The sequence below is a fragment of the Hippoglossus stenolepis genome, chromosome 22 (genome assembly GCF_022539355.2).
Source record: "Hippoglossus stenolepis isolate QCI-W04-F060 chromosome 22, HSTE1.2, whole genome shotgun sequence".
Lineage (NCBI taxonomy): Eukaryota > Metazoa > Chordata > Actinopteri > Pleuronectiformes > Pleuronectidae > Hippoglossus > Hippoglossus stenolepis.
The window spans coordinates 13791979-13806524 of record NC_061504.1 but is presented as its reverse complement, the minus strand read 5'-3'; the positions used below and the strand labels follow the sequence as shown (position 1 = coordinate 13806524).

Genomic DNA, 14546 nt, shown 5'->3' with positions numbered 1-14546 from the left:
TGAGAAAATGAGAGTTGAATTACAGTTGGGGCACGTCCAAGACTTGGATCAGCATCAAAATCTCCTGGGTTGAGGATGGTTGCCATGGCGACGTGGAGGTTAGGGCAATGACCAACAACCACAATGTCCTGGGTTCATCCAGCTCGGGACGCTGCAGGTCATTTCCCGTCTTGCTCTTTTCACTTTCCATTTATGGCGATCAAACACAGGAATAGAGGGTTCTAATAAATCATATATTTTAAAAACACTCCTGGTTGAATATGAAAGACAAGCAGCTGCATTAGACTCCAGCTGCGTCTTCCTTCGGAGGCTGCAGCCAACCAAGCCTCTGACGGGTGGATCCTGTCCAGCCCAACATATCCCAGCATTCATTGCACTTCAGTGACAAACTGTTCCTCAAAGAGGCGCCGACAAGCGACAAGACGTTTCATGCTTCGACTCAACCGAACAGCTAACACTTCATGTAATAAAAAAAAAACCAAGGAGCATTAAAACTTTCTTGTCAGGTTCAACCTGAGCTCCGTTGCTAGGCAACAGCAGTAAGGCGGGACCAGATGGTGATGTCAATCGTGGAAAGACTCTGGAGACCAGACGATCTCATTTCGGTTCGGCCTGTGGTTTCTATGTAGCCCACAAGGAGGCGTCTCCATGGGCCGAGTAGAACGCGTCCTCTGAATTGAGTTAGTATGTGGTTCTATGGTCATTAAAGCTTGTGTATATAAAAACATAGGAGGAGAAATTTAACAATTCCTGAACCTAAAAATCAATTAATTCAGTATATTTTCTAAACAATTAAAGTTTGATGAAAGTATTGATACCACCCTCACGTCTGTGTCGTAAATAGGAAACTACAGCCAGCTGCTTTTTTAGCTTAGCTTAGCATAACGACTGTGGGAAGCAGCTAGCCTTGGTCTGTCCAAAGTACACGTTGCCGCAACTTGTATTTAGTTTGTTTAATCTGTACAAAAAGTAAACACAAGAACAACAAAACAAGTTGTGGGGTTTTTTTGTGTGGTCGAACAATCAGTTGTCAATTAGTAGTCTTGTCCGATCACGAGGTTGCTAGGTAACCAGTGGGCACCGTTAGCCTGGATTGACAAACGCTAGCTGCTTTTCCTCTGTTTTCAATCTTTGTGCTTGGTGTTTTCAAACCAGCTGCTAATCAGTCATACAGACATTAGAATAAACGTATTTATTCAATTTTTTTGTTGAAATATACATTTATGTTTTATTATATCGAAGATTCTGCTGCTGTTAAACTCTCTCAACTAACGCAACACACAAACGCATGTATTGTGAGCCTGTACGAGCCCAGTGTCTCCATAGTGACGAGATGGAGAGGAGGAGGAGGAGGGGAAATGTAAGCTGGGTAGAGAGAGAGTGAGAGAGAGAGAGCAGGCAGAGAGAGAGGGAGTGTGTGTGGAGGGAGGTAGGGAGGGAGGGAGGGGGAGAGAGAGAGAGAGAGAGAGAGAGAGAGAGAGAGAGAGAGAGAGAGAGCGCTCAAGCAGAGACATGTAGGAGATGTAGTCTGGATGCCGCAAGCTGAGGGAAGAGGAGGAGTTGGTGAGCGCCTGAAATCTGCAGACGGAGTGAGTGCGAGAGAGGAGGGAGTCAAAAGCTGGTGGTGGTGGAGAGGAGAAGACGAGAGGAGTGAAGTCAGGAGAGCGTTGGAGGAGAAGACGACAGGCAGGAGGAAGGAGAAACACTTGTCTTGGAGAGAAGAAGAGAGAGAGAGAAAAAAAAAGACTGCAGGAGAGGAACTGACTTCTCAACCTTTCATTTGGAATTAGTCCCGTCTTGGTTGAGGTAAGTCTGGAGTGGAATGGAGGAGAAGAGGGAGAGCTGTGAAACGAGAGATGTAAAAAAAGAGGGAAGGGATGCGATGATGAGAGATGATTGTTTTTCACTTGCTGCTTTAGTCATGCATCTTTACAGCTGATACTCTGCAGGGCAATGTGTGTGCGTGTGTGTGCGTGTGTGTGCAGGAGTTGGAGATTAAGGATTTTTTATGCATTTCGTGTGTAGGTGTATTTTCTCGGAGCTCAGTGTTGAAGAATTCATTCGTCTTTGATTAAACACAAGTTTGCTGCAGAGAAACAAAGGGAGGCATATTAAATTATTTATACCTTCGCTGAAAATGAAGTAGCTTTTCTCTGATCTGATGCTGAGGAATCTGTTCAGCCTGTTTTTCACATGTGTCGTCTTTGGTTTTTCTTGAACATCTATTCAATCTGAGACATCATCCCGAGACCGGACCACGTTTATTGTCATGTACGACTTTCCCCGAGTCGGGTGTCAGCACCACAAGCTAAATCCAGTCCCTGGTTCCAGAGTGAGTCAAGTGAAGCTGAGGGGAAAAGAGGCAAAAATAGCTGATGTATTACTACTGCACTTAAATCCACTGAAATCCAATTGCTGCCCTAATTTGTCCCAATCTCATTTGCATGCACTTACGTTCTCCGAGAAGATGGAGAGAGAAGTAAAATCTGGGACGAGAGAAACAACATAGTACCTTAAGAGAGAGAGAGATCTTTTCAGGTTTCAAACTTTTAATGTCCTCGCCCCACTTTCCTCGTAAAGCAGCGATCATAATATTTTTCTACTATAACTTCCAGTTGAAAGCTTCTTACATTTGTCCACCGCCCAGATGATAAGTTAATAATTGCTCGCTTGTGTGAACTTGTTTTCTTAAAAAAACGATGAAGGGATAGAAGGCAACCGCGATTGTGCAAGACCCAAAAAAGTGGGAAAGAAGGAGACAGGTCCCAGCAGGACTGAGCAGAGGACAAGTATGTTCCTCCTCGCAGCAGCAGCTGAGGAGGGAGCTGGACAAACACAAAGATTGAGTTGGAAATCCTCCCAGATGCTGTTTACCTCAGACGACGCTCCATCAATCATAATCCAGCCTCCTGCTCATGGAACTGTCACCGCGGCGACAGATTCCTCTTCACTGGCCGGCGTTATTCAGGAGGCAGAAAGCAGAGCCTGATGGATGATCCTGTGAAGGACGTTTGTGTGGATACGGGCTTTTACAGTCGCCGGTGTAACTACGTCATTTTCAGAAAACACAACTTGTTTTATTAATTTATTTATTCATTTCTTAGAAGTAAGGGTGATTCATTGCAGGGACACTTTTATTTTACACCCGTCAGTCGCCGACGTGAGGACGGGACGGTTTACTTTCAAAGTGTTGACATATTATTCTGGGAGTGAAGTGGGTCACACGACAGGAGACGTGACAGACGCCTACACAGACTGTAAATCAGCGGATCTCTTGTTTTCATCGGAAACATTTGACCTAATTACCTAAAGTGGCCGAGGTGCACACATGTCTTTGTGTGTAAACATGTGTGTGCCTTATCTGATACAGATGAGGAGCCTGTTGCACCAGCTCTTAGTCAGTATGAAAACAAAGTAGTTGTTGGGTAGAGGTTAGTTATTAGTTAACTGCTGTTAGTGTTAGTTAATTGAACCTTAGCTTGTTGATATCTGACCCATTTAGATTTAAGTGGTGAAGTAGTTGTATATCAATGTCAACTAGATTTTAAGCTATAATTCACGAAAAAATTACTTGAGCCGATAAAAAATCCAATACTTACACTGGTGCAGATACAAGAATGAAATGTTAGAAACAAAATGGGCGATAATTCCTTTGTTATCAAACCTGTATGAGAAGGAAATGTACCTGAGGCTTCATTTTTTATAGTTTAACTATAAAGATAACTACAAATGAAAAGAAAATACAAGCAAATATATAAAACTTGATTTCAGAAAATGTGTTTTGTAAGTGCATCTTTTCTATGTCGTTTATTCTGTAAAACAAACGTTTTTTTGTATCTGCGTATATTGACTGATATGTCCGTGAAAGGCTGATATGAGAAGATTTATGATCAGCTAATTCAAATAAGATAAATCAGTCGGGCTCGAAAAATAACACAACACTAAGTAACACTAACTCAAATACACAACACTACACCGGCACAAGGACTGAAAGTTAAATTGATTTCAACATCTCCTCCATTTTTCATTTTGAAATACGAGCAAGCAGCTTCTCAGGATTTAGGAATCACAAAGATAGTCATAGATTTAAGAATAGTCGGAGCTTCCATCACACACATCGGCGCCTTCTCCTGCAACATTTCTCACTTGTGTTGGCTCTCAGCTGCATCGGGGACGGCGGCAGCACATTTACTCAACAGCTCCTCTTTTCATTTTTCAAGCTCCCCACTACTCGGGGAGAATCGCGAAGGAGCCCAGCAGCAGGGGGCCGTCAGGAGCTGTCCCCCAGCTGCCAGTTATCAGATGCACATATGGCTGCTACAAGCCTCCTATTAACCTGATCCTGTATCTGCAGCCGGTTTTGTGTCCCCGGCAAACAGGACCTATACTGTACTCGACACATTCCACTGCCTCCGACCACGAGCAGCTGCTGCAGCGCACACGTCACCAACGTAGACATCATCGCGGTGTCATCCTTCACTACGTCATGTCATGAGGTCACGCACTTCACACACAGGTCACACTGTCGGCTTCAAGACCCTGCTTCGTCTCAGAAACTCATTCAAGCATCAAACCGGTTTAATAATCGAAGAACTGACACTTTTATTAATAATGGATTTAACATTATAACGTGATATTTATTGTTTCTGTGTTTAATTTAAAATCTCCTTCTGCGTTTTCACTGTTCGAACACTAAAGACGAAAGGTGCATGAAGTCTTTGAAGCTCCCACACGATATTGTTCTCTCTCTCTCTCTCTCTCTCTCACACACACACACACACACACACACACACACACACACACACACACAGCGGGGGCTTGAGGAGAGTTGCAGTGTGAAAATCAGTCACATCTCAAGGCTTTGAAGTATTTATCAATCCATAAAAGAATAAACCATTTCCTGTCTTATGGAGGTTTCTATTCACGAGCTGCTCTGTGTGTGTGTGTGTGTGTGTCTCTCTCTCTCTCACACACACACACACACACACACATGCAGCCTGTGCTTCCAGTCATACTTACAGTTCTCCTGCTGTTAATGGAGATATATCTGTCTCCATGTAGGCAGGCTGACTAACGGCCCACTCCCATTGGCCGCCTGCCTTCTCAGCAGTGTAACGAGTCATCCTATTGGTCCATCGTTTTTAACACATCCCCCTTAGCTACAACTCCAGCTCCCTGGTTGCCAGGCAACCCGTGGTATCCGGTTTCCCTCCAGTGTCCCCCACCCTCACTGTAATGTAGTGTTTCTCTGTATGTGTGTGCGGGTTTGTTTTCATATCCCAATGGGGACTTCAACGTGAATACACACTAACCGATTGGGACTTGTGTTGCCATGGGGACCAAATCTTAGATCCAATGTATTTTTAGGTTAACGGTTAGAATTAGGTTTTTCGGTTTTGGTGGAAACAATCAGTTGTGATGGTTGAAATTAGGGTAAAGGGGCTAGAGAGAGAGCATCTTGCCGGTGAGTCTGAGATTGTGTGTATGTGTGTGTGTGTATGTGTGTGTAAAATCTATTGTGTCCAGGCAAATCAATACTAATCTTGCCCCACTCGTTACTGGAGGGATGAGACAACGAGGAGAGGAAGGCAGCCGACTGTGATGAAGTGTTAAAGGTTAGAGAGACGTCAATAATCAGGGTGAAGAATTAGCCGAACGTGCACGTTATTCACATTCTATCCATTCTGTTGCGTAACAATTCCTATTGATTATTTTATCCCCGTGGGCAGATTTGGTGCCACAGGTCGGGGGACGGATCATTAGCTGACATGATCTCTTAGATTTAAATATCTTGCACAAACCATTTTGATATTCTCCAAACTCCAGGACGCTGGTCACGTGTTTTTAATTTCTCCAGCCCGAGCTCTCGACCAAATTCTGGACAATTTCCTGTGTATTCAAAGAAATAGTCGGTGAAAGTTTCCAGTGGTTGGCAACTGCTCTCAGTGATAAGTCCGGCAAACAACCTCCTTAAAAAATTTTTCTCTGTGTTTGTCTTTTTGTGCAGATTAAACAAACGAGATCTACAGTTTTAATTACTGAGCTTTAGAGATGTTTACAGTCTTTATGCTAAGCTAAGCTAACTGCTGGCTCCAGCTACATGGGAAACTAGAAAAAGAAAAGGTGTATTTCCCAAAATACCAAACCACTGCTTTTTAAAAATGTCAGAAAATTCACATTCATTAATTATTTATTTCCTAGTTATTTATTTTAGAATATTTATTGAATGTGGTGGAGGGAACTAAACCTCATGAAAACTATTTTCATTAAATTTATTCAGTGTTTCCATTTTGGGAAACACAGTCTTGAAACCGAATCAGAATCCTGACCATGAAGTCTTGGAAGCTGCAGCTTGTCATTTGTCATTGTGGTCGCCGGCCACAGTCTAACTTCTCTAACCACAGTGTCATAATGACCTGAAAATATTTTTCATTTCTCACAGTGTTTCCCGTACATCAACAGATTAGTGGCGGCCATAATAGCGTCATTGACCACCACATACTTAACTGTCGAGATTTGGCTCCTGGTCTGTGTCCACTACTTTATAACTTCATTCTTAAACTCTGACGCTGAACGTTTGCTGCCTCAAACCAGGAGAAAACTGTTTTCATAGACTCAAGACTCTATTTTTATACATTTAAGTTTTTAGTCCAAATGACAGAAACATTCATCCATGCTTTCATTATCTATATCCTTTTCCTTTAATGGTATTTCTGTGTTGTTAACGCGTCTGAGTGGAGAATCTCCAGCTGCCTCTGTAACAAATCTGAGAAAGTCTGGACCCAGCTGTGGGAACATACATAGAGAAAGAACCATTCAGCCTCACATTCACAAACACAGACGATCCAGAGTCTGTTGGTGTGAATGTAGTACAAATCTCATAGAAGAGAGAAATATATTCTAGAGGACGTGACTCCTGCGTCCTCAGTGGCGGCCGCGCCGGCGTTCTCAAGCCTCTGAGGATTCAGGGTATGTGCCGATCAATACAACCATTGAGTTGGGCTGTAATGTATTCTGACCCGGGCCGTTTAAGTAACCTCACTCCAGTGATTCTGAGCTGTGGAAAAATCAATCCAGGTTTCTTTGATGTGTCGGCGGGGGCGGGTGGTGCTGGACCCCCCGATCGCACCATTAGCGGACGCCGCCCGAGGGGCCGTGGGGGGGTCTGTTGATACCGCTGAGGTCACGCCCTCATCGTCTGCAGGGGAGAGAGGCGATCGGTCATATTGACACGAGCCTGGAGACGGTAGATACGCGAGGAGAAAGCCAACAAACAAAAGAGGGACCAATCACAGGCCGTTGCTAAGGCCGAACAGAAGAAAGTCTTCTCACTGCGGAGCGTCGTCTTTTATTAGGCCCAATCACTAACACACTATTTGTTCTCTCCCTCTGTCATCTGGATAAAAGAGGGGGAGCGGAGTGGAAAGAAGGACGGAGGAGAGACGTGTGCGAGCAGATGATGAGCAGTGATTTCAGGTCAGGGGAGTATGGACGGAGAGCGAACAGGAGGGGAAGGAAACGGGACGAGAGGGATATTTAAACGAGTCAGCGTCGATTAAACAGAAGCACAGAGATTAATGAAAGTGTTTTCACTCCGTTCCGTCCCCATCATTAAAACTGTGCGCCAGCTCGAGCACAGACAGTGACCGGACTGTCGCGTCCCTCAATGGGTTTCACGCTCCAGTGACCCGACCAGCCTCCAATCTCCCCTCCAGTAGGAAGCAGAGAAAAGGCTTTTTGTCCCCAGTGTCCTGACGGAGGGAGGTCGTCCTTAATGTCCTCCATCACCGACCCTCTCCACTTAACCCTTATTATTGCAGCGGCCGCTGCAGCTGTCCTCATTATGTGGTTTCCCTTCTTAATTTAGAGCCGGTCGTTTTCTGGGAAGTTGAAGGAAATGATTCAGCAGAAAACAGGATTTCTCTTTTTGGCGGCAGGTGAAAGTTTCTCAACTCTCCAGGGACATGTTTCTCTTTTCATGACTCAAAACATCAAGTTGAAAAACTCGAAGGTGGAAGAGTCGACGTGACGACCGGCGAAGAATCAGATCGTCATTTTTCATGGTTTAATTTTCGTACTGAAGTGACAGCGGGCTTCAGAGAGGAGACGGCCGGGAGAGAGAGCGCAGCTCCGTGTGGCGGCTAATCCGTTAATCAAGCCCGTTCAGTCTGGGCTAACGGGACTGTTAAAAGGATTAGTGCATTGATCGGCACACACACACACACACACACACACACACACACACACACACACACACACACACACACACACACACACACACACACACACACAAAAGACACAAACACAGCAGCACGTCCAAACACTGGAGGCAAACAGTTCCACAAATCACTTCACACTGCTGCGCTCAAAGACCAGAGGATAAGAAAGCGTCATTGAATAATCTGCTGAGTGATACGGAGCAGACACAGGGAGGCAGGAAGAAGAGTTTACACTCACTTTGTTATAAATCTGCAGGATTTTCTCAAAACCTACTGATTTCCATGAAATGCAGTTGTGAGTTGGGAAATGACCCAAAGAAGAATCAATAACATTCTGAAGCAGATCTAGGATTTTTTTCTTTTTCTTTATCGTGGCGAGAAAGGGCGTTTTCCCAGCGCCCTTCTAGTTCCATCTATTTCTAATGCGAAGAGCGCGATGCAGAAATACATGGAAAAGCTTTGTGCTTCTCCAGGAGGGAGAGACACTGATGTTCCTTCATTCTGGTTGAACTGGTTGTGTTAAATAGATGTTTCTGTGGTTTGAAGCTGAAAACGCTCGTCACAAACTGGGTCAGCAAACACGACGAGAATAAAGAGCGTATTTTAAGACTTCACCAAAGACAACTTATTTCGACTAAAGGTGAATAATGAGGTGTGACGGATACGCCAGCCAATCATTTCACATGTCTCAGTGAAACGATGCGAGGGCCACAGACACCGGCTTGTTTTTCTTTACTCTTTATTTATTGATCGCTATCAGCACATAAGGGGGATTTCAACAAAGTATTTGAGAAACTACCGATTATACCTTCAGATTAGTGTTGTTTTTGTTAAATTTGAATATCTGAAAATGCTATTATGAACAATAACCCTGATAAAGATCACTAAATATAAGAAGAATCCTCCAGGTGCATGCTGCGTGAGCTCTGCTGCTGTGATTGTAATTGAAACGCAGATGGGAAGATGAAGTGAAGCATCAGAGAGTGAAATATTTTTTACAATAGTCGTCGTGTTGCGTTCGATACAATCTTCTCAGCAGGCTGAGAAACAGCTGTTGGAGCTGCTCGTGCACATGTGAGTACACGTCCACGTGCAGGTATCTGCACAGATATACAGTTTGCGTGTATATATTTTTTGGATGAGTGAGTGTGGGCTGCTGCGGCTCAGTGTTGCCATGGTGACGGTTGAACTTCAGGCTGAGGTTGAGGCTCCTACTGTAGTTGAAGCAGATGCTGTTACATAAAGTGTAACACACTGAAGCACACACAGCTCCGCTCTGTGCTTTTAATGGTGCAAGTGTGTGTGTATATATTTGTATCTATGTGATGACACAGCAGTGTGAGGACCGGTGTTACGCCTTCGCTCCCTCAGGAGAATATTTCAACATAAATCTTTTAAATAAATCGACAATGATTCCTAAGATGTTGTTATGAAGCTCTTATGACAAAGAAATGTATAGTTGAGGCTGATATTTGACCATTTAACCAGAAACTTAATTATAAATCACTATAAAGGAAAAGAAAATACAAATATAACAAAGTATTTAATATGTTTATTCTGTAAAATAAAGGTTTTCCTATCTGCAGACATTAACGCAGATACCAAGGCTCATTCCAACACTTGGCTCTAGTGGAGATGCCAAATTTCTTGAATCTCTAGATGAAGCTAGAACTCAAAACGTTTTTGCATTTTTCTTAAGAATCTACAAACAATTAGACGTTTCTTGATCATTTCCTGTTGACTATTGTCTAAATTTACTAAACTGCACTGGAAACAATATCCAAGTTAAAATCCTGACAATGACTCACGAGTACGGTGATGTCGCCTGATAGAAATAATCCGTTTGGATATTTTAAGAATGTCCATAACCATCTTTTAACTGGTGGAGAAGTGCGTCACATCCTCAAAACCTGAGAAAAGATGAAATCACATGATTGTAATGCACCGAACTCAGTGAGTTTCCAGTGTCGTCTCTAGTAGAAAGACACAGAAGCTGTAGCGTCTCTGATATCGTGTGTCCATAAAGAGAGAGTGAGAGAGAGGGGCTGTGGAATCCAGAGAGGAGGAGCAGGAGAGGAGAGACGAGTGAGTAAAAAGTGGTGGAGGGAGCAGGGGGTGGTCGTAATACGCCAATTAGTTTCACTAGACTCGAGTCCCAGCTCCGCTCCGTTTCCCTTTGATCCGTCTAAATTTAACAATTAAGACACATTGTCTCTGAGCAGAGAGGAGCGGAGCCGGAAGGAGTTTAACCCGTTAACGGCTAATATCCAAAATCTCCTATTTCCGTTATTTAATGCTCGAAAATGAAGTGAAAATAAGAAACGAGTGGAAGCGTTTTGACATTTTTGTGCTTACTTGACAGATTACACCCGAGTTGTTTCCATGCACTTTGCATATAAACTCAATTCACTATGCAGAGGTCTGTTTTATTTATGTTGGGTTTGTGCGTTCAGGTTTATCTGCACATAAAACCAGAGCATGTGCATCCAGCTCCTCTCTGTGTTTTCTCCAGCAGATGTAGAGCAGTAATTAGTGCAGGAGATGATGAAGTGTTTGTGTGTGTGTTGTGTGTGTGTGTGTGTGTGTTGTGTGTTTGCACCGACTCACAGAAAGACTGTCGGGAGGATCATTAGACTCGCAGCAAGGCCTCACATCCAGGCTAATTACCACCTTTTGGCCCAGAAGACGAACACAAACACACAACGGTTCTCTCATGCTCCAGAGGAGAGAGAGGCAGCTCCGTCAGGCCGGCCGGCGGTTTGTTGTACACTGACGCTCCGGTGACATCGAGGGCAGACGTCCCTGCAGACGTCCTCCTATATGCTGCAGCTCGTCTCTTTAGAAAACGCAGTAACTGGCACAGTCAGCGGACGCCTGGCGACCAGAGAAAGAAAGAATTCTTTCACTGGAGTCCTGAGTGTGTTTGTGTTCGTGCTTGTGTAATGAGCTCCCGGGCACAATCAATAGACTGTTACCAATTTTTCCACATTCTCATTTTGTAGAATTTGTATTTTAATGGCTACGAGTGGGGAAAAAACTCTCAGTAAACCCCCCCGGGAACAATGTTTTATCAGAAAATTACCTTTGGAAAAAACTGCATTTACTTGGTTTGTTATTGGGATTTGTGATTTTTATCACTCAGAGTTCTTTTGTAGGAGCAGTATGACAATTTAAAAATGTGCTTATTCACTCTCTTGCTGAGGGATGTGAAAACGAAGAGAGCTTTCATGTCTGTACACAAAATGTGGAGCATGGAGCTTAGCTGGCATGAAGACTGGAGGCAGGAGAAAACTGTCTAAAGCTCAACTTGTACTTATGAACATTTCTGTTTGAGTTATAATAATGACGCTTAAAATGTGGTTGTGAGCTGTAATATTGAGCAATGTGTTTCCTCCTTTGAACGGAAAACTAATCTCAATCATTTCTTATTCCTCAACAAACTAAAAGTGCTTTTCACCACCAAAAATAATGTTTTAAGATGTGACAAACTATATTCATCAAAAGCTTGATAAGAAAAGGCAACAAGCATATTTTAGTGAATGTGAAATGGATGCAGCTAATGTGAAGCTGCCTGTTGGGATCTTTTATGTTCCTGGATTTTAAGGTTGAGAATGTGACAAAGTCAAAGTCTCGTGTCCTTATTTTTTGTGACTCACGTTTGACTTGAGTCCAAAAGTGTCCAGCTCTGATTTACACTGATACTTTGCTGGGTCAGGAGAAATCGATTTATTATTCATTTGGATGAAATGAAAGAACAAAGTCATAAATTACAAAATGAGCATAAATTAATTGAATCCGTCTTTCTGTAACGACCCCTGTGCTTTTCCCTTTGACGCTCTTTTTGATCTTCATGCACAATACATGTAGAATAAGCTACGTGTTATTTAAACCTTTATTTAACTGTCATCTTATATCTGTGTTTTTTTTGTTCAGGTGTTGAAGATCAATCTCATCGGACACAGAAAACGCATCTTGGCCTCGTTGGGGGACCGGCTACACGAAGAAACCCCACAGAAACCTCCGCGGGCCATCTCCCTCAGGGTGAGTGCGTCTCAGTGAGCAGGACGTTGTATGAACCACGTTAACATCACAAGTTATTATGGATTCATGGCAGATATTTTTCTCTGAGGGAAACACGGCTGTTACCACCCCACTGATTCCCCAAATCTCTCAGGCAGGCACAAAATGGCAGACACACTGCAGCTTCCTCTCCGCCATTTTTTTTCCCGGGGATACTAATCACAAGGAGCTGGTTTCCATCTCCCATCAGTGCCGCTCTATAATGTGCCACATGATAGTCTCTGGCTCTTTGCGCTGTTAAGCCAAGTGAATCAAATGTGTGTCTGACTGGTGGATTCTGCTTATTTCACTGTGTCACAACATGTCCGTGTGAGGATTAAAGTTTTGTGTTTGGCCAGAAAATAAGCGAAAACTCTCCTCTTCCTGGAGACATTTTACTAAAATAGACTGAGACTTTGAGCAGCATTATTTTGCAGTTATGAAAAATGTCATTGTATAGTAGTTATGAAATATGAGTATGGTATTTTAAGATTTTATTGAAGAGCCGAGTCCAGGGTAAAGCGATTCCTCCCAGTGAGTGAGCTCAGGGCTGTGTTTACTCAGTAATACAGTACAAACAGTAGCGGACAGCTGAGTGCATTAGGGCAGAAAGGGTTGAGTGAACAGAACGAAGCTCAGGATGAGGACTGAGGAGAGAAGTTGGAAACGCTTCAGCTTCCACAAAATAAAGAAAGTAGAAAGAGAAATCCTCTTCCATCCAGTCTGCTCACATGTAATCAACTGAAAGTGAAACGTCTCCCAAGAGAAATCAGTGACCTTCTAATGTGTAAGACCATTACACCATTAAAACATATGAAAGTCCTAATTCTTCTGGGAAATTTAGACTCCGCTCGCCTATAAAAACCTGTTAAACACCCTTTTCCACTCAAAGCATCAACCCGATGCTTTTGCTTAAAGTGACTTAACAGGGACGAGGAGAAGCTTCGGTGCTGTGCTCAAAGACCCTGATGGTCCCACTGAGAGCGTCTGGGTACAGGAGCGTCTTTGCCTCAGAGCAAAACAATGTTAGGCACTGGTTCACAGCGGCAGCACTGGAGAAATCTCACCGCGTACACTGAATGCAATTGCCCTACTTATTGTACTTGCAGCAGTGACACAGCACATTATGAGATGATGAATGAACCCTCTCTCTCTCTTCTGTCCCAGGAGCCCGGCGGGAACCACACTCCTCCCCAGCTCAGCCCGTCGGTGGGCCAGGCGGCGTACACGGCGGGGGTCCCGGGCGGATCTCTAGACGTGCAGCACCTCATCATGCAGGCGGACGCCCGGCGCAGACAGCGCAGCAACGACAACTACTTCGAGGACGTGCCGCGATCCAAGCTGGAGCGACAGATGGCCCAAGTCAGCATGGTGAGGAAGGGGGATGGAGGGATGAATGGAGAGAGGAGAGTATGAATGGTCATAGAGACACTCACCTGGCTGGATGAATCATCATTTACTGATAATACATTCAGTAAAATATCCTGATCCTTCTAACAAAGAACCAAACTTTCCTCTTTGCTTTAATCTAACAAAATATTAAAATCCGATTTTTAGTCATATTCATTCAAGGGTTATTCTAGATTATTACAATTCATTTGTAATCATCGGTTAAGAGACAAGATTCCAACCAAAAGTGTTTCATCTGCCTGTTTTGGTTGAAAGTCCAGATTTATTACCTGCAGCAGAAAGAGCTCGCTTACATTTTGAGAGTAAAGAAAACAGGAAATTTATGCCTGAAACTTTGATGATTACCACAGTTCAGTGGTAGATGTGCACTGATTATTTTGGCCTGCGTACAAATGTAATACGCTGCAATCTCCTGCCGGAGGAAATAAATGTTTATGTCTCTAAATACTCGCACACTGGTCGTCATTGTCGATAAAAAGCCTTTTTTAACATTTTCATCAAAACATCTAATTCTTCATAGTTCTGCACAAACAAGAAACTTTTCCAAATAAGCGTCTCAACTCTCCAGCCAAATGCAAAATTACAATTGTACAACCTCCAATCAACAGCAGCACAACGACTGTCGCATACGCACGTGCACGTGCGCACACATCCGAGGCAGCAGCTGTGTTTTGATTCGATATGATTAGGGTCTTTTTGTGTCTCTGTGTGAGTCTCTGTATCAGCGCAGATTATCACACACTTATGGTGATCCTGCTTCATCTCTCAAGTGTGTGTGTGTGTGTGTCACAGTGTTTCCCCTGTTTCCAGATACAACGCCACGCTGAAGTGGCTCTGATGACTCAGCTTTGTCAGAAG

General features: G+C 43.6%; 1 protein-coding gene across 4 annotated transcripts in view; it reads left to right on the top strand.

Annotated features, from left to right (window-relative positions):
* anks1b (ankyrin repeat and sterile alpha motif domain containing 1B) overlaps positions 1–14546 on the top strand; it is a 162650-nt gene that overhangs the window by 135284 nt on the left and 12820 nt on the right. For all 4 annotated transcript variants that reach the window (XM_035147899.2, XM_035147897.2, XM_035147896.2 and 1 more), the window contains 2 exons: positions 12153–12260; positions 13446–13649. In XM_035147899.2, coding sequence (XP_035003790.1) covers positions 12153–12260; positions 13446–13649 — 312 coding nt within the window. The remainder of the gene's footprint in view (positions 1–12152; positions 12261–13445; positions 13650–14546) is intronic.